Here is a 20,736-nt window from a genome sequence, read left to right as displayed (position 1 = left end):
TAAACTATGCTCGTATGATTTCGGGTAAACAATTCAAGGACTTTTGGGGACAACCATCCTCATTTGTGAAGGAAACTCAGTTTGTAAAGCCGATGTATACACCCCACTCAGCCAGTTTGTTCGTAAGGTGACGTCAAAGTGCGTTGGGGGGGGGGCGGAAGAGCCATGTAGTGCAAACTGGGGAGCGGGGGGGGGGGGGCGAACTGTTTAGACCCATGCCGGTGGACGCCTCCGATGGGTGGTTCGAATGATATCCGAACCGTTAGGACATCCCCTCGATATGGGGCCGCCTTTTCGACTGGATCAACGAATTTGTGTTTGAAAGATTTACTAATGGATGAAAGTTTCAAGTTTCTTTTGCGGGATTTTACTTCTAATCAAAAATTCTCCAAATTATCTCCCTTGACGTTTCAGAATAAAGCCAGGGGCTTGTCGCTTAGTCTCTGCCTTCCTGTCCTATCCTCTTTGGTCGGCAAAGTCTTCTTCAAATTTTATGCGGGCCCGCCCTTAGCTTGGTCGCCGAATCCTGCAATGCTACGTGCGCAACTGGTTGGTTTCGTTTGTCCGACAGTTAACACTTATAAACAAGGTCTCAATTAGATTAGGTCAAAGTTATTTTGCGCGTATTTGTATACCATAATAGTTAGTACTTAATATTTGTGCTCGCGAATTCAAGTTACTGGAAATTGCTCGAGTACGACAGTCTTCGAATCTCCTGTCAGTAATCTGACTTCCAGTCAACTGATGTGCCAAAAGAGTTAACCGGTTCTTCGTTATCCACTAGAATTACCAACTTATAATATAACAAGTTTTTCGACTGCTACTTACATCCTCATGGCTCAGTGTCTTCCAAGTGGCGGAGCCCACCACATCACCAGTTCTGCGACGGACTCATTTGTCCTCATACCCAAGTTAGGGTCGGCTCATACCTTAAAGTAAGCTCTTAAAGTGTGTGTTATTATCAAGACATCAGATGCGACCTATTTCCCTGAAAAGGTCCAGGAATAACGCTCGTCATAATTTATTATCTGAATATGAATAATTGCGATATAAATGAGGGTCAGATATTGGTTTTACAATTGGAGACTCGCTTCGCTCCTTTTGGAAATTTCCGACGAAAAGTACAACGGGTTTTCGGAAGGGACCTACCGACAACACAAGTCCGAAAACATTTCAAAGTATCCGGGTTAGAGATATACCAAACCTGCCTTAGCTGATACAAATAATACTCCCGCTTTTTTTTCACCAATGAGATTAGTTTGGATAAAACCTCGTAATTCCAATGGAAATATGGGAAAAAAACCAATTCCCGAAATTGATGACCCGGCTACCGGTTAGCAGTAAGTGGGCATTCATGAATAAACTGGGGTATGTAATATAAGGAACAGGATGTCGAAAAATGTGAAGATCCATAGATGCTAGCTCCCAGCTAACTTGTATCAAACTTTCCAACAATTTAACAGGACAATATCTCTCTTCCTAAATACAAATCATATAGCTTCTCTAGCGGATTCTTAAATATTCTTCTTCGTAAAAAACTTCTGTAATTTCACAAGAAAAATTAGGCTTCCGCTTTCTATGAAAATTTTTCTGGACAGCGTAGACACTTCTCTTGGGACAAGGATTTTCCCTATCACTGAAAAATCTCCAAGTATGTTTACCTTCCTAGGCGAGAAAAATCGATATCTGCCCTAGCAACCAATATCAATATTTTACACGTCCCTAGCAACCATTCTCTCATTAAAGTTTAACTAAATAATTTTCTAACACTTTCCGCTGTTTAAATCGGCGACTTTCGCGACAGGGGGGGGGGGGGGGGGCGGACCACGTAGAACAGGACAGAGAAAAACAAGCGGGGGCCGTCCCTCGCGCGCGAAGTTTTTCGTATCGTGGTTAAAGAAATACCTATGTACCTACCTAATTTGTTTAATATTCAGTTTATTATTATTATTATTATTATTATTGATTTGATTTTTTATTTTTCTTTCATGTAATGATTTAAAATCAAGACTAGAGCCCGTTCTTCCTTTTAATATTTCCTAATATCTAACTACCAATAAGTATAATGTTTAAGTCACCCATCCATTTATTGGCCTCGCTCGGCGTAGCTTAACATAGATGACGCTGAAACCGGTCTTAAATTAACGACTGAAGTGTTATCTGAAAACTTTCTCGCTTTAAATTCATAGGTCGTCGCGACAAATTTCAAGATTAGTTTAACGACTGAAGTGTTATCTGAAAACTTTCTCGCTTTAAATTCATAGGTCGTCGCGACAAATTTCAAGATTAGAGCTCATTTGTGTGAGAAAATGTGAAAAAAATCCCCCAGTTCACTTCGGGCGGGAATCGAACCGGCCTAACTAGAGCAACTTGCATTTTCCTTTTCCATTTACCCACAGGCAATGGCCTCAAGTTTGCGGCGTATAGTTCAAGGCCTGAGTTCACTTCGGGCGGGAATCGAACCGGCCTAACTAGAGCAACTTGCATTTTCCTTTTCCATTTACCCACAGGCAATGGCCTCAAGTTCCATTGTACTTGTACTTGCGATACCAAGTACAATTAAAGTACTTGTACTTTGTACTTTGTACTTGCAAGTACAATTTTTCCAACTCTGGTATCCTTATACCTTTTTATTACTATTGTAATAATAAAGGAAGGACGGACTAATGAAACTCGGAGGGGGTGTCGGGATTCTGTGGCCCGATTATCTCTGCTACCACCCGGTATGACCTAACAAAAGAGGTTTGTTAGCCTATTATATATAAAAATGTTAGGTAATAATAAATTTGGAGAGTACTAGAAACACCATCCTAAAATTCAGCTTCTCATCTTTAGCCGTTCAAACAATATTCAGGGGCCCCCGGACTTTATGAACACTCTGTATATGTAGGTCAATGCATTAGTAGTATTTCATCAGCCAACACCTGAACAAGGGACCATCAATCATTCATTCACTCATCAAATTACAGTCATTTGGTCATCATAAGTCACCAATAAAAAATAATAATAAGTGAATTCACAGTTTAGCCGGAGTGTCAAGTCGTCTGTTTTTCGTTTTCAAATTCATACCTAGGTAGTTTTGTTTTATGTTTTTGTTTGTTTTTTTTCTTCAATAATCCGCTTTAACTCTGGAATATCAGGTTTTTCGGTATGTAATAATAAATAATACCCACCTATCAACATACCTCCCTAAAGTCCCTAAGTATTGGCTTCGTTTCTCGTGTATTTTTATTTATTTATTTTATGATTTTTATGTTGCTAGTCGAAACCCGTCGCTTCATTCCGGATTTCTGCTAGTATATCCTCAAGGCATGGCCGTTCATGTCACTCATCCATTTAGTGGTCTTGCTCGACATAGCTTAACAAAACCGAACCGGAAAATAGCCTATAACCTTCACGGGAGTGCAAGCAATAAGTTGACAGAGTTTCATAGCAATTGGATGAGCGGTTTGGCCAGACATAAAGTTCGATCGGATCAAACAAACACACACACACACACACACACACACACACACACACACACACACACACACACACACACACACACACACACACACACACAAACAAATATATTCATTTTTAGCCCGTCCTTCCTTTATTATTAGATACGATAGTAATAAAAAAAGGTATAAGGGAAGGGCTATTGTATTCGCTTCGGTGTCGTCTGTCGGTCTGTCTGTCCCCATAGAAGGACTTATCCAAACCTGGTCGACCTATATATATATACATATCAAATTAAAAGTCTTTTTACCAGGAACAAGAAAGTGGTGGTGCAAATTTTTTCCAGAAAACAAAAAGCCAAAAAACCAAAGAAACTGTTTTTTTTGGGGGATTTTTGTCACATTTTCTCACACAGATGAGCCCTGATCTTGAAATTTGTCGCGACGACCTATGAACTAAAGCCCGTTCTCCTTTTATTCCTTTAAGTCACCCATCCATTTATTGGATCCATTTATTGGATGGGTGACTTTTATAGATAACACTTCAGTCGTTATTTTAAGACCGTTTTTAGCGTCATCTACGCCGAGCAAGGCCAATAAATGGATGGGTGACTTGAAACTTATACTGGGAATAAAGGGAGAACGGGCTCTGGTCTTGATTTTAAATCATTACATCAAAGTAAAAACAAAAATCATATCAATAATAAAAAATAAACTGAACACCTATTAAACAAATTAGGTACGTACATAGGTACTGATTTTCTTTAACCACGATTGAATAAACTACGGGCTAATTAATTCCCGGAGGGACGAGCCCAGCTTGTCCTACCTCAATAGCTGACCATGTCCTACCTCAATAGCTGACCATGTCCTACCTCAATAGCTGACCATGTCCTACCTCAATAGCTAACAATGTCCTACCTCAATAGCTAACAATGTCCACCAAAGGTAAATCTTTTGTTTCGTTTAAAAGGTTCAAAATCAAAAATTCTTTAATTTTATTTTTTAGAGTGATTGACAGGTTTTATATAGTGTCACCTCTTTTTTTTAGATATAGCTACCTACATAAGACGTGTAGATAGTTTTATTTCTGTTTTAATACATAATTATGTATTACGTAGGTTTACTTATTCATACGTAGGATTACCCAGAAGACATTTTTTCAAAGCAGGACATTTTTCCAAATCCTAAATTTGTCCAAAATTCAAATAGGTACCAAGTTAAACAACAATATTGTCGATATATTATGAGAGGACGTTATTGTTAAAGTCTTAGCTTAGGCAAAGGAATCTGAGTGAGCAGTGAGGTCTACAGTTCACAGAACCACTAGTATAGATACCGTCATATTACAGTGAAACCTCGATATAACGAAGTCCAAGGGAAATGCCCAAAATTTCGTTATATCGAGGTTTTTTGTAATATCTATTTTTCGTTGTATCGAGGTTAAACTCGAAACTATTTGGTTATATCGATTTACTTCGCTATACTGAGGTCTTCGTTGTACTGAGTTGTAATCGGAGTAACTTCGTTGAACTGAGGTAAAATTCTACTCGGTTTTAAGATCACTTCGCTATACTGAGGTCAAAATCAGAGTAACTTCGTTAGACTGAGGTAATTCTACTCGCTTTTGATCACTTCGCTATACTGAGGTTAAAATTCAACCAATTTCGTTATACTGAGGTAATTTTCTCGGGCTCGTGCCCCAAATTATTTCGTTTTATCTACTGTTTTTACTTTCGCTATACTGAGGTTAAAATTCAACCAATTTCGTTATACTGAGGTAATTTTCTCGGGCTCGTGCCCCAAATTATTTCGTTTTATCTATTGTTTTTACTTCGCTGTACGCTGTACTGAGGTTTTTGCCTCTGAAGGGAAGGGAAATCGACTTTTCTTCGTTATATCGAGGTTCCACTGTAATATTGTTTCCTTTCTTCTATTAACCGTTTGACAATGTACGAATGTATCATTGTATCTAAATATGAAAATAAATTTTACTCTTCACTGGTTTTGGTTGATAGGTTTATTTTATTGTAACATGACTTAACTTACAGACTAGTTTCACCCTTTCGGGCATCCTCAGTGTTTAAAAAGAACCTATTGCACAAGAAGTAGGTATTTAAAATAATTCAGAAAAATGAAAAAGAAGAAAATCAAACCAAATTTTTAAAATTTTGAAATTTTTTGAAAATTACCGCCAAGTGTCTGGTGAAGTGAATAAAGCCTCGTTTACAATACCAAAAACAGGCTCCGTCAACATGACGACAAAAACTGAATAATAGGAGAGTTTTTAACTTCAAGTTGGACATTTAATAATGTTTTGTCTTTGTCTTTCAGAGCTCTTCTAATCTCAATACTTTCAAGAACATCTGTACGAATGGATCCCCCATTGCTTTTGTTATTGAAATACCACTACAAGGGAAATCGACTTTTCTTCGTTATATCGAGGTTCCACTGTAATATTGTTTCCTTTCTTCTATTAACCGTTTGACAATGTACGAATGGATCCCCCATTGCTTTTGTTATTGAAATACCACTATGTCACATGTGGTTGTCCCAATTCTTACTTGTGAAGGTCTCAGATATCAGTAGGTTGAATTTAAATCCGATAATTTTAGATAATTGATAGAACCACTATGTCACATGTGGTTGTCCCAATTCTTACTTGTGAAGGTCTCAGATATCAGTAGGTTGAATTTAAATCCGATAATTTTAGATGATTGATAGAAAGAACTGTAACAGCGGAAGTGTTATCGTCCCGAAATCGAAGAGAGAAGAACAGGACAAGTGAAAGCCAGCCGGTCTGAACCTTATCAAAAGTTCACTTTATTTATTGTTTATTTAGTACAATTTACAATCTTACGATCTATGACAAACTGCACTTATTGATTAAAAAAAAAAAAGAAAAAAAAAAGAACTGTAACAAACTTCCCCTCCTGGCGTATCTCTTCACTTCCCCTCCTGGCGTATCTCTTCACTTCCCCTCCTGGCGTATCTCTTCACTTCCTCTCCTGGCGTATCTCTTCACTTCCCCTCCTGGCGTATCTCTTCACTTCCCCTCCTGGCGTATCTCTTCACTTCCCCTCCTGGCGTATCTCTTCACTTCCTCTCCTGACGTATCTCTTCACTTCCCCTCCTGGCGTATCTCTTCACTTCCCCTCCTGGCGTATCTCTTCACTTCCCCTCCTGGCGTATCTCTTTACTTCCCCTCCTGGCGTATCTCTTCACTTCCCCTCCTGGCGTATCTGTTCGAGTGAAAGCCGCGTCCTAAATTCCGGAAGCGACTCTCGATTAGCATCAAGTCCAACATTATTTTTCAATCTTTCCGCTAGATGTCATGTTTGTTGAGTTTCCACAATCTTTACCCCCCATTTCTGACGTCGACGGGGCGTAGGAATGAAAAGTAGGCCTTATGTAAGTGAAAAAGAACGGATCTCTCCGAAAAATGGACATTTTTTGTAGAACGAGACCATTTTATCAGTTTACTGTGGGAAAACTCAAAATGACGGATATCTCCCAATAGCAAAATAATAATTTTACATGAAAATGTCTTGTACCTCAATAGTCTGCACAATGAAAATTAGCTATGTACGAGCTACGAGTAGGTATATGTATTTCAGATTAAACCTGCCTTGGTGGTGACAATGTAGGTACTTAAATTAAATAAATCGTACCTCAATAGTCTGCACAATGAAAATTAGCTATGTACGAGCTACGAGTAGGTATATGTATTTCAGATTAAACCTGCCTTGGTGGTGTAGTGGTCAAGGCGCTCGCCTGATAAACAGGAGGGCGTGGGTTCAATCCCAGCCGAGGTATGGAATTTTATCCTTAATATAATTTGAGAATTTGACCACAATAATAGTAGTAGCCTACTGCTGGAGTAAAGGGACTTTTCAGTCGCATGCGAGCAGTATAAATAAGCACTACTAGTGGTTGACCCGTCCTTTGTACGGGACCACCACACACACACACGTGTGGTGTGTGTGGTGGTGTGTGGGTATGGAATTTTATCCTTAATATAATTTGAGAATTTGACCACAATAATAGTAGTAGCCTACTGCTGGAGTAAAGGGACTTTTCAGTCGCATGCGAGCAGTATAAATAAGCACTACTAGTGGTTGACCCGTCCTTTGTACGGGTGTGTGTGGTGGTGTGTGTGGTTGGTGTGTGATGGGTGTGTGTGGTGGATGGGTGTGTGTGTGGTGTGTAGTGGGATGGGTGTGGTGTGTGTGGTGGGATGGGTGTGGTGTGTGTGGTGGGATGTGTGTGATGGGTGTGGTGTGTATGTGGTGGGATGTGTGATGGGTGTGGTGTGTGTGTGTGTGGTGGATGTGGTGTGTGGTGGTGGGTGGGTGTGTGTGTGATGGGATGTGTGTGGTGTGTGTGGGGGGGTGTGTTTGTGTGTGTGTGTGTGGTGGTCCCGTACAAAGGACGAGTCATGTGTGTGGTGGATGTGGTGTGTGGTGGTGGGTGGGTGTGTGTGTGATGGGATGTGTGTGGTGTGTGTGGGGGGGTGTGTTTGTGTGTATGTGTGTGTGGTGGTCCCGTACAAAGGACGAGTCGTGACAAATCACAAAATTCTCAGAGGTCTTCAAAAGTTGCAATGAGCATTCATGAGGAATCTGAATCCCCTAAGGCTCTAACGATAGAACTATAAGAGAAAAAAAGAACACAATAAATTGATAGAGGAAACTGTCAAAATTGTAGAGCCTTACATGCTTTAGATGAAGTACAAATATGAAAAGCTTAAAGATAAGTTCACCATAACTCTCGAACAGTTTACCCAATTTTGATGGAATTCAGGAGAAATAGTCAAAAACTTGAACAAAACACGTGGAACGAACACTCAACAACCTAAATCCTACAATGAAAGAAACCCCGCAGAAATGATAATGTGAAATCTAAAACCAGACACAAGAAATTGCTGAATTAGGTATATTGAACAGTGACCACATCAGCGATCAGCATGGATCGAGGCAGAATCAACGTGATCTTCATGGGAATTTGCTTCTGCTTTCTGTTTACTGCTTACTTCACCCTTACTAATCTTGAGGTGAGATCAAATTTCTCAAATAGCTCAAAACTCCCATGGCGTAGAAATAGTCAAAAACTTGAACAAAACACGTGGAACGAACACTCAACAACCTAAATCCTACAATGAAAGAAACCCCGCAGAAATGATAAATTGATAATGTGAAATCTAAAACCAGACACAAAAAACTGCTGAATTAGGTATATTGAACAGTGACCACATCAGCAATCAGCATGGATCGAGGCAGAATCAACGTGATCTTCATGGGAATTTGCTTCTGCTTTCTGTTTACTGCCTACTTCACCCTTACTAATCTTGAGGTGAGATCAAATAGCTCAAAACTCCCATGGCGCCCATGGCGTATAGTGGTCACTGCGCTCGCCTTGCACGCGGGAGACCTGGGTTCGATTCCCGGCGGAGTCAAGAAATTTGTATCATGCAAATGATTGATTCCGTGACTGGCTGTTGCGGGGCCCACTCAGCCTCGTGAGGAAAATGAGTAGCTATGACATATAAATGCGCATAGCGACCGGTGCCAGCATGGTAGGTAAACATATTGGATGTTAGGATAATTGAGATATTGGGAAAACCCTACAATGCTGCAGTGAGCACCAAATTTGTGACATAATAACACAAAGAAACTGCTATAATAATAATAATAATAATAATAATAATAATAAAAGTAATAACAATGTAGGTACCTACCTACCTAACTAGGTACATATTGCATAGCTTTCAGACATTCCAGTAGGTGCTGGACATTGGCCAAACATCTATATTCTATAAAATTTTGTATAAAAATCAAATTTCTCATCTTGAAGTGAATTTTATGAAACAAGAGTCGAGTATTGGATAGGCAATTGTTAGCGGTACTCTTTTCAATAATAATTTTGACCCCCTAATGATCTGTTTTCTGTTTATCAGCAATTGAAGACCCCTCGGGAAAAAAGATGGGAGTCCAATTTTCAAAAAAAATGATACCAATAATGAATAATGGTTTAATGGTAGTAGCCTACTGTTGGGTTACATGGGCTCTTAGGTCCTATTCGAGCAGTATAAGTAAGCACTGATGTAATTATCAGTTAGATCGGAAGGTAGAGCTTTTTTTTTTAAAGTTTTGATAGAAGGAAGAAGTGTAACTGCAAGGTCTTATCGTCCCGAAAGCGATGAGAGAAGGAAGACAGGATAGAAGAAAGCCAGCCGTTCCGCGAACGACCCTTATCCCTTCAGGATGAAATCCGCTCTGGGCGGGAATCGTCCCCGCGACCTAGCGCTTACAAGGCAGACGCTCTACCTTCCGAGCTAAGACCATGACCGAGGTCCAAACTCGGTAAATAACGTGTATAAACCTTAAGGCGTAAATATGAATCCTTAAGAAAAACGGTTAGATTTTAGCAAAAATCGACTAAATTTTTTTTTAGGAAGGAACTTTGATTTTTCTAATTTTTGTTTTTATGACTACAATTTTGGAATACCACTGGTTCGATAGCATTCTTTAAGCCCTTTCTTTTGATAAAATTGGATCTTGAAAAAGTTCGTCCAGTTCAGACTTATGTAGCGTAGACCCACAGGTGGGCCAATAAATGGTACGTTTTTTAGGTGGGCGAATAAATGGTACACTTACCCTACCTATCCTTGCCCTGGTGCATTCGACGGCATAACTACATTATACCATAATAAATACAGTGAGCTAAGATCTGAAGTAGCAACCACAAAGTGGTGGGAGAACCATCAACCATTTCGCCAGCACCTGAGAGCTCCTCACTGGGGGGCTCGTCAGACTGTGTTTGGCCGGCGCTCGGATTATTATTGGCGGTGGGATCTACCTTTCATTTTCCTTCTAATTCTCCCAGGGTCTTGGATCACCTTTGACTATTTTGAATACTATTCTATCTTGTTCAAATGTCTCAATAATAAATGAACAAGTTAGCTCATCTTGAATTAATATTAACTTAATAAATATTTCTCATTATAATAAATCACCCCTGAGCGCGGTAGGTAGGTAGGTACATGCGTTAGCCATTGCAACCTCCTTGGTCGAGTGGTTATCACACTAGGCTTGCACGTAGGAGGCCCGGGTTCGATTCCCGGTGGGGCCGAGGTTTTTTTCGGCTCTGTGCTTGGAGTTCGGGATGCACTCAGCCTCGTGAGGACAAGTGAGTAGCTACTTTAATCGAGTAGCGATCAGTGGCGTCATTACAAGTCAAAGAAACGAGCGATGATAATTATGATGATTGAGTAAATGAAAGACTTGTAATACTGTGATACCCACAAAGTCGTGAAAAATCTCTCTGCTTTACCACAAAGATTCATGATTTGATTTGATTTAGATCCTAAAATACGAAACTCTTTCTTCAACTCCCTATTCGGAGGTATTTAGAATCTGAAAAGAGTCTGTAGGTACCTACCTGTAGTTCTTTTTAAAACTTTATTCTGACAGATTCATGATTTGATTTGATTTAGATCCTAAAATACGAAACTCTTTCTTCAACTCCCTATTCGGAGGTATTTAGAATCTGAAAAGAGTACCTGTAGTTCTTTTTAAAATTTTATTCAAACTTTTCTCTTCTTCCTCAGGGCCTTCATTGGAAATTTGGTCATCTACTTTCTCTTCACGGACAAAACCTATATTGACGCCGAAACACGGAATTTGGTTCTCGTGTTTGTATCTGTCGTTGTTACTTTGGGAACTGTTCTCCTTCTCTTCCTTCCACATTATGAAAAGGGTAAGTTATACCATTTTATTGTCTGGGTGGGCTACAACCCATTAGCGCCTAGCGTTGCCATATGGCCACACTGCCTCGGCAACATAGATCCACCTTGTCCATCGACTCTGTGTGGACACAGCTTGAATAAATTTCATAAAACAGTCGGAGAGTGAATAAAACAAATAACTGTTCATTAATTTCCTCAATCGAAGTGTTTTCATTTATCCTCTCGCCACGGGCCAAATAACCCCGTGACAATTCAAACTTTTCTCTTCTTCCTCAGGGCCTTCATTGGTAATTTGGTCATCTACTTTCTCTTCACGGACAAAACCTATATTGACGCCGAAACACGGAATTTGGTTCTCGTGTTTGTATCTGTCGTTGTTACTTTGGGAACTGTTCTCCTTCTCTTCCTTCCACATTATGAAAAGGGTAAGTTATACCATTTTATTGTCTGGGTGGGGTACAACCCATTAGCGCCTAGCGTTGCCATATGACAACAATCGTACTTGTCTCGGTTTTTGCTGATCCTAGACAGCCAACACCTGAGGAGAGCAGCCTAAGACGCGTTTCGTTCTGATTGGAGCTCATCAGTTAGACATAGCTCTCAGGTGCTGGCCAAGAATTTGGAAGTGTTTTTTATACTTCAGAGATGGAAATTGTGGGGAAACGGGAACCTGCGTTTCCATGTAAGATTAAGCCAACACCTGAGGAGAGCAGCCTAAGACGCGTTTCGTTCTGATTGGAGCTCATCAGTTAGACATAGCTCTCAGGTGCTGGCCAAGATTTTGGAAGTGTTATTCATACTTCAGAGATGGAAATTGTGGGGAAACGGGAACCTGCGTTTCCATGTAAGATTATATGTATTTAGTGTATGTGTTATTGTGAGCGCCACAAGATATTAAGTATACCTACCTAGTTACACGTCGAACATTTTTTTTTACTTTTATTTATCTTTAAATTTTATTGCTCATTGAATGAAGTGGTGCCTTGCTTTGGTCTCATGAGTGTGTTATCGTTTCAATAGGTAGATAATACGTGGCATTACCTCAGAAGGATAATACCCATTTATCTACTTTGCTTGATAAATTATTGAATGCTTTGATTAATTCATTACAAATTGTCATTCGTAAATGGTTTGTTCAAATTTAAAGCTTTGTCCACACCATAGTCAACGGCCGTGGATCGATGTCGACTGAAACCCGCCCACACTGCCTCGGCAACATAGATCCACCTTGTCCATCGACTCTGTGTGGACACAGCTTGAATAAATTTCATAAAACAGTCGGAGAGTGGGAGAGTTAAGTGTGTTGTACACATTATTGTTTGTATCGAAGTTTGTGCCGTGTGTCTTTCAAAAGTATTTAAGCTTTCTTTTATACCTACCTTAAATTTCATCTTAAATGACCAGAATTAATTCTTTTATTGCAGCCACTCCAAACTCAAATGAGACCGTAGACCGTCCTACTCACTTTGAACGGATTCTGAAATCCATTTTCTACCCTGAAGGCACCGAATTCGACATTGATATTCAGAGGTACAATTTGAACCCCCATCACCCAGATTTGGTTCCAAGAAAATTAGGTGACAAATCACAAAATTCTCAGAGGTCTTCAAAAGTTGCAATGAGCATTCATGAGGAATCTGAATCCCCTAAGGCTCTAACGCCTACTCACTTTGAACGGATTCTGAAATCCATTTTCTACCCTGAAGGCACCGAATTCGACATTGATATTCAGAGGTACAATTTGAACCATCACCCAGATTTGGTTCCAAGAAAATTAGGTGACAAATCACAAAATTCTCAGAGGTCTTCAAAAGTAGCAATGAGCATTCATGAGGAATCTGAATCCCCTAAGGCTCTAACGATAGAAGTGATCCTAGACGGCAGAACACGATAGATATTGATGCATCCTTATAGAATCAGTTCTGAACAACCAGCTGATGGGGGACTTTATACAGGGAGGATGCCAGTCTGAAATTTCTCTTGCTAAATAAATAGCAAAGGTTGAGTGCTAAAAACGGGAATGAAACACTCATCTTGAAAATAAATAAAATTATAAAAATAAAATCGAACAATTCTTTCGGGAACTATATTAGTGAAACAATCAAAAAGATAAACGATAAGCTAATAGAAAATTATCAAATAATACTTTATCATTTTCTTTTTTAGCTGTTCAACGCCACAGGCAATCGAATTCAACGAATTCTGAAAACAGTCGTACAGCGGTTACCGCGGAGGACTTTGAATGTGTAGGTTGGTGGTGCGAGTCCAGGTTAAGCCATGAAATTTTGTGTATTGAATTGTGACTAGCAGGATTAACAAAATTAAACGTTATTTACAGAGGCAAACTATAACAATCAGAGTCCTTGTATTAACACAATTAAAATGCCTTAATCAAAAACTCAAAACCTAAGCTAAGGCATGGCCTGAATAAACTTTTACCAAAACCTAACCCATGTAGGTATGCATAGGTACTCTGAAGCATGGTCATAGTATAGGTACCTACCTACATCATAATTTCTGGTGTGATAGAATTGAACTTTCACCTAACTTATTATAACTTTCTATTAATCTTTAACCTAACAACACAAATTCAATCGTTGCGTTGTCAAAATTCCGTCAAAAGATAGGTATATTATCAGAGGGAGCTGCCTTGACTGTATTTTGTGAGTCCCTAGCTTATAGGTATGTAGGTAAGTATTTTAATATTAATATCAGAACAATTACGATTAAAAAGGTTTTAATTGGTGAGCTTTCGATATCACTCAGGACATCATCTATCTTGATACCTTCTTCATCGTAATTCTCCGGATGAAAATATTATTACATACTTTTATCTGAATTTAATTTTTAAATATTTATCGATTGTTAAAAAGAAATCATTTTATTTTAATTGTTTCTATGTATTTTCAGAGGATTTGCTGGACTTGGACAAGAAAGGAAACGAATCAAACGATATTGTAATCCAAAAGAAACTAGCTAAGGATTCTGCGTTGATCCAAAGTATTGAATCCCCATTCCAGACCTTCAAGAAAGGATGGAAAATCATCGTGTCAGTAGATGTTCTGATTCTGCTGTTTATGTTTTTCAATATAGGTAAGTACCTAGGTACATATATGGTCAATTATGTACCTACCTAGGTGGTACCTAAGCATTGAAAAATCAAGTACATACCTAGGTACCTATACCTACTCCGCGGAGTGAGCAGTTTATTCGTTTTTCTCTTGGTGCTCAATGGCCGATTTTGGCGATTTAGTTTTTCATAAATCTATTCCGCGGACTGATTTATTTACAGCATATATTACATAAATACCTATCTATAGTAAAAATACCTAAGATGTAGGTGCCTGCACATATGATTCTGATGATGAGTCATAAAGTCTACAATATTAGGTAATCCATCTCGAATCTCATCTAACATTAATTAATATTTTACATGAGAATGGGTTCCACATGGTTACAAATACCTTAGGTGTGTACACACTAATACAGTTAACACATGCACCTATTTTTACGACCCGTACAGGTATATATTTGGTATATTTATCCAAATAAAACAGGTGCCCATATACATAGGTAATTATTTGATTATACCTACCTACTTACTCTAATACCTATGTAGGTGCCTGCACATATGATTCTGATGATGAGTCATAAAGTCTACAATATTAGGTAATCCATCTCGAATCTCATCTAATATTAATTAATATTTTACATGAGAATGGGTTCCACATGGTTACAAATGCATCCACGGAATACCTTAGGTGTCTTATTAAGGAAATACCTTAGGTGTGTACACACTAATACAGTTAACACATGCACCTATTTTTACGACCCGTACAGGTATGTAGGTATTTGGTATATCTATTTATCCAAATAAAACAGGTGCCCATATATATAGGTAATTATTTGATTATACCTACCTACTTTCTCTTTTTTGTGGCCAGGCTTGTAAGCGCTAGGCCGCGGGTTCGATTCCCGCCCGTGGCGGATTTGATCCTGATGGGATAATGTTCGTTCTCGGAACGGCTGGCTTTTTCCTATCCTGTCTTCCTTATCTGTTCGATTTTGGGACGATAAGACTTTAGCAGTTACAGTTCCCCCTGTCAAAACTCTAAAAATAATAATAATAATAATAATAATAATAAAATAGGTAGGTAGGTAGGTAGGTAGATATTTATAACATGTATTGTAAACTCGTATTAGAGGTACTTACTACCTAAGGTATTCATTTTTTTGTGTTTTTATAGGTTTCTCCTACATATTCACCATCGTCTACAACTCATGTTTAGGATTTACTCGTGCGATTCCCAAAGCCGTGGAAATGTTGCCTTTTGCAGGCCTCATGTCTGGAATCGGCGGTATGGTAGGTAAGTAGAAGGTCTCAAACTTATTTATTTATTTATTTTTATTTTTTACTTTTGTTTTTGTTACTTGTTCTTTTTGTGTTCTTGTTGATGTAATTTTGTATTGCTGGGTTTTGTGACCCGTCAAATAAATAAATTAAATTAAATTACCAGTTAATGACAGACTGATATGGTTTTAGTTCTTCACAGCTGTGGATGCCCTTCCTAACGCCAACCCTCTTTATTTACCCGCGGGCTTGGGACCGGCATCACGAAGACACCGGCTTGTGTTATGTAAGTGAAAAAGAACGGATCTCTCCGAAAAATGGACATTTTTTGTAGAACGAGACCATTTTATCAGTTTACTGTGGGAAAACTTAAAATGACGGACATCTCCCAATAGCAAAATAATAATTTTACATGAAAATGTCTTTTTTTTTCGAGGTCTTCTGCAGTTCGAACAGCATTTTCCCTCAAGGTTTAAGTTGCCTTACACCTCAGCCACTTTGTACTTTTTGTGTTCTGTATTCTCCAGTTCACTGACCTAACATTGGCCTATATACCTACTATGCTATACTGTGATAAGTTGATAACTATTACAAATATCTACCTATAACCTTCTTTTATGTAGGTACTTAATCCATTAGTCAAGTGATTATAGATTAGAGGGAGCTATTAAATCCATTCACATAGGTAATCTAAATCTAATGCGATAACTATTACAAATATCTACCTATAACCTTCTTTTATGTAGGTACTTAATCCATTAGTCAAGTGATTATAGATTAGAGGGAGCTATTTAAATCCATTCACATAGGTAATCTAAATCTAATGCAGGTTCATTAACAATCGAACTTTGTTAGAAGGGACTCCAAGTCTAGTACTATAGTACTAGATTCAGTACTATTGGAAAAAAATTAGTACTCGATCATTAACAATCGAACTTTGTTAGAAGGGACTCCAAGTCTAGTACTATAGTACTAGATTCAGTACTATTGGAAAAAAAATAGTACTCGAGTACTTTCGGCTTAAAATTTAGTACTATTTCGTAATTTTTCGGTAAAATATTTTTGTTCAAAATTGTGCATCGAGGGGAAAAAAATACCTGCCTATATTTTTTCCCCTCTGTTCGGCTATAACTACCTACCTACAATACCTATAACTACCTACCTATAGTACCTATAACTACCTACCTACAGTACCTATAACTACCTACCTACAATACCTATAACTACCTACCTGTAGTGCCTGTAACTACCTACCTATAGTACCTATAACTACCTACCTACAGTACCTATAACTACCTACCTATAGTACCTATAACGACCTACCTTTAGTACCTATAACTACCTACCTATAATACCTATAACGACCTACCTACCTAATTTCCTACTTGTGCTCTATTCTGTGAGCGCGGTACTCTTACGTCATAGCTTTCCTAAACTTTCCCGATTCCTCCATATTTGGATACACCTATGACAAGGCCTATATTCATAGCTCGTAAGTGTTTGCTCATTCGTTTAAGTTTAACCTGACTTTTCTGGGCTGTTTGACCCTACACCTAAGCCCCAGATTGGGCTTTTTGTGTAAGTCCTAAGTGTTACTTACTTCTTGTTCGATTCCCGCCCGGGGCGGATTTTATCCTAAAGGGATAAGGTTCGTTCTCGCGGAACGGCTGGCTTTCTCCTATCCTGTCTTCCTTCTGTCTTCAATTTTGGGACGACAAGACCCTAGGAGTTACAGTTCCCTCTATCAAACTTAAAAAAAAAAAAAAATGAAAAAAATGAAAAAATAAATTCTAAACAAAAACGAAAATAATTTGTATGAACGCCTGGTAATTATTTGTGTATGCAATATGTATTATTATTATTATTTTTAGTGTTTCACCGCCGTTTTTATTTCGTAGCGATGGAACAACTGCTAGGTACATTAGAAGCATCTGGTCGGTGTCGTAGCATGCCCATCCCGTAGTATGACTCTCATCAGATGGGCAATAAGAGACACAATACTTCCCATCTAGGGTGTCGTAGCATGCCCATCCCGTAGTATGACTCTCATCAGATGGGCAATAAGAGACACAATACTTCCCATCTAGATCCCAGCAGGATCTATTCAGTCCTATCCCAGCAGGATAAACAAGGTACAGTAGAACCTCGATTATTTCAACTAATTGGGACCGGGGGTAGTTGAAAAGATCTATGATCTTTCCCTCTGATAAGATAGTATAATATCCTTTGAACGATAGAAAAAAACAATGGATTTTCTAGTTGACAAGGTACAGTAGAACCTCGATTATTTCAACTAATTGGGACCGGGGGTAGTTGAAAAGATCTATGATCTTTCCCTCTGATAAGATAGGATAATATCCTTTGAACGATAGAAAAAAACAATGGATTTTCTAGTTACCATCTAGATCCCAGCAGGATAAACAAGGTACAGTAGAACCTCGATTATTTCAACTAATTGGGACCGGGGGTAGTTGAAAAGATCTATAATCTTTCCCTCTGATAAGATAGGATAATATCCTTTGAACGATAGAAAAAAACAATGGATTTTCTAGTTGAAATAATCTAGGTTCTACTGTATAATATTCTATTCTAGATGCTGGGTCAACACGAGTTTCTCATCTTGTTTCAGGGCATACCTTGGAATCCTGGGCAGTCTTCTGTTGCACATTGGGGAGGTCGTGTACAACAATGAAACAGCTGTTTTACTCGCCAAACTATTTCCAAATGATACCGTATCAGCATTTGCTGTATTCTTATTCTGTAAGGTAAGAAGAGCTTCTTCTTATTCTTTCACTTGGCGATAAGGTCTCTATTTACCTATTGAAATTGGAAGGTAGCGCATCTGCCTTGTAAGCTCTAAATTGCGGGTTTGATTCCCGCCCGGGACAGACTTTATCCTAAACAGACAAGGTTCGTTCTAAAATCTGCTTTTTAATATCTCGTTCTTTTTCTTTGTTCAATTTTATTAGGGTCGATAAGATCTCCGTTGTTACAGTTGACAGTTCCCTGTAATACCAGTCCTTTTTTTTCCACTCTCACTTCATTTTTTTAACTTTCAAGAAGGAAGATGAGAGAGATAGAGTGTGAAGATGGTGCGGGAATGGTGCGATTAGAAAATTAAATAAATAAAGAGCGCTTTGTAATATTAAAATTTTCTTTAACTTTTAGAATTGCTTCTCCGCCCTCACGTTCACGGGCAGTAACTTCGCTGGTCTTCACACGCAACTATTGTGTCTCACAGGATTTCTTCTGTTGGGAACTTTATCCTTCTGGTATGTCTCCAAGAGATTGCATCGGAGACGAATTGAGAAGTCCATTGCAGGAGTACCACTGCCTTGAATTTGAGAGATCAGCCAGAGTATGTAAGATTACAGGAATGGCTTTGACGTAGCTGTGTTTGGTTTTTGGTGTGTCTCCAAGAGATTGCATCGGAGACGAATTGAGAAGTCCATTGCAGGAGTACCACTGCCTTGAATTTGAGAGATCAGCCAGAATATGTAAGATTACAGGAATGGCTTTGACGTAGCTTTGTTTGGTTTTTTTTTCTGATTGTGACGTACGAGCTCTGTTTGTGATTGTGACATACGAGCTCTGATTGTGATTGTGACATACGAGCTCTGTTTGTGATTGTGACATACGAGCTCTGATTGTGATTGTGACATACGAGCTCTGTTTGTGATTGTGACATACGAGCTCTGTTTGTGATTGTGACATACGAGCTCTGATTGTGACATACGAGCTCTGATTGTGATTGTGACATACGAGCTCTGTTTGTGATTGTGACATACGAGCTCTGTTTGTGATTGTGACATACGAGCTCTGATTGTGATTGTGACATAGGAGCTCTGATTGTGATTGTGACATACGAGCTCTGATTGTGATTGTGACATACGAGCTCTGATTGTGATTGTGACATACGAGCTCTGTTTGTGATTCTGACATACGAGCTCTGTTTGTGATTGTGACATACGAGCTCTGATTGTGATTGTGACATATTAGCTCTGATTGTGATTGTGACATACCTATTAGCTCTGATTGTGATTGTGACATACGAGCTCTGATTGTGATTGTGACATACGAGCTCTGTTTGTGATTGTAACATACGAGCTCTGTTTGTGATTGTAACATACGAGCTCTGTTTTTCATTCCTACGTGCAAACCCGACGCTGCGTTGATACGTGTTTTTCATTTCACTTCCCCTCCTGGCGTATCTCTTCACTTCCCCTCCTGGCGTATCTCTTCACTTCCCCTCCTGGCTTATCTCTTCACTTCCCCTCCTGGCGTATCTCTTCACTTCCCCTCCTGGCGTATCTCTTCACTTCCCCTCCTGGCGTATCTCTTCACTTCCCCTCCTGGCGTATCTCTTCACTTCCCCTCTTGGCGTATCTCTTCACTTCCCCTCCTGGCGTATCTCTTCACTTCCCCTCCTGGCGTATCTCTTCACTTCCCCTCCTGGCGTATCTCTTCACTTCCCCTCCTGACGTATCTCTTCACTTCCCCTCCTGGCGTATCTGTTCGTCCTAAATTCCGGAAGCGACTCTCGATTAGCATCAAGTCCAACATTATTTTTCAATCTTTCCGCTAGATTTCTGACGTCGACGGGGCGTAGGAATGAAAAGTAGGCCTTATGTAAGTGAAAAAGAACGGATCTCTCCGAAAAATGGACATTTTTTGTAGAACGAGACCATTTTATCAGTTTACTGTGGGAAAACTCAAAATGACGGATATCTCCCAATAGCAAAATAATAATTTTACATGAAAATGTCTTTTTTTTTCGAGGTCTTCTGCAGTTCGAACAGCATTTTCCCTCAAGGTTTAAGTTGCCTTACACCTCAGCCACTTTGTACTTTTTGTGTTCTGTATTCTCCAGTTCACTGACCTAACATTGGCCTATATACCTACTATGCTATACTGTGATAAGTTGATAACTATTACAAATATCTACCTATAACCTTCTTTTATGTAGGTACTTAATCCATTAGTCAAGTGATTATAGATTAGAGGGAGCTATTAAATCCATTCACATAGGTAATCTAAATCTAATGCAGGTTCATTAACAATCGAACTTTGTTAGAAGGGACTCCAAGTCTAGTACTATAGTACTAGATTCAGTACTATTGGAAAAAAATTAGTACTCGAGTACTTTCGGCTTAAAATTTAGTACTATTTCGTAATTTTTCGGTAAAATATTTTTGTTC

General features: G+C 38.9%; 1 protein-coding gene across 1 annotated transcript in view; it reads left to right on the top strand.

Annotated features, from left to right (window-relative positions):
- The window catches only part of LOC103507076 (UNC93-like protein MFSD11), a 43,911-nt gene extending 24,507 nt beyond the window's left edge, over positions 1-19,404 (top strand). Inside the window, exons 8-10 of the mRNA XM_017443164.2 lie at positions 18,168-18,303; positions 18,707-18,825; positions 18,961-19,404. Of these exons, the coding sequence (XP_017298653.2) occupies positions 18,168-18,303; positions 18,707-18,825; positions 18,961-19,012 (307 nt within the window). The 3' untranslated portion in view covers positions 19,013-19,404. The remainder of the gene's footprint in view (positions 1-18,167; positions 18,304-18,706; positions 18,826-18,960) is intronic.
- Positions 19,405-20,736: the final 1,332 nt, after the last annotated feature.

The sequence above is a fragment of the Diaphorina citri genome, unplaced genomic scaffold, assembly GCF_000475195.1.
Source record: "Diaphorina citri unplaced genomic scaffold, Diaci psyllid genome assembly version 1.1 scaffold285, whole genome shotgun sequence".
Classification (NCBI taxonomy): Eukaryota; Metazoa; Arthropoda; class Insecta; order Hemiptera; family Psyllidae; genus Diaphorina; species Diaphorina citri.
The sequence above is the reverse complement of the archived record's forward strand: the minus strand, read 5'-3'. Positions and strand labels throughout refer to the sequence as shown.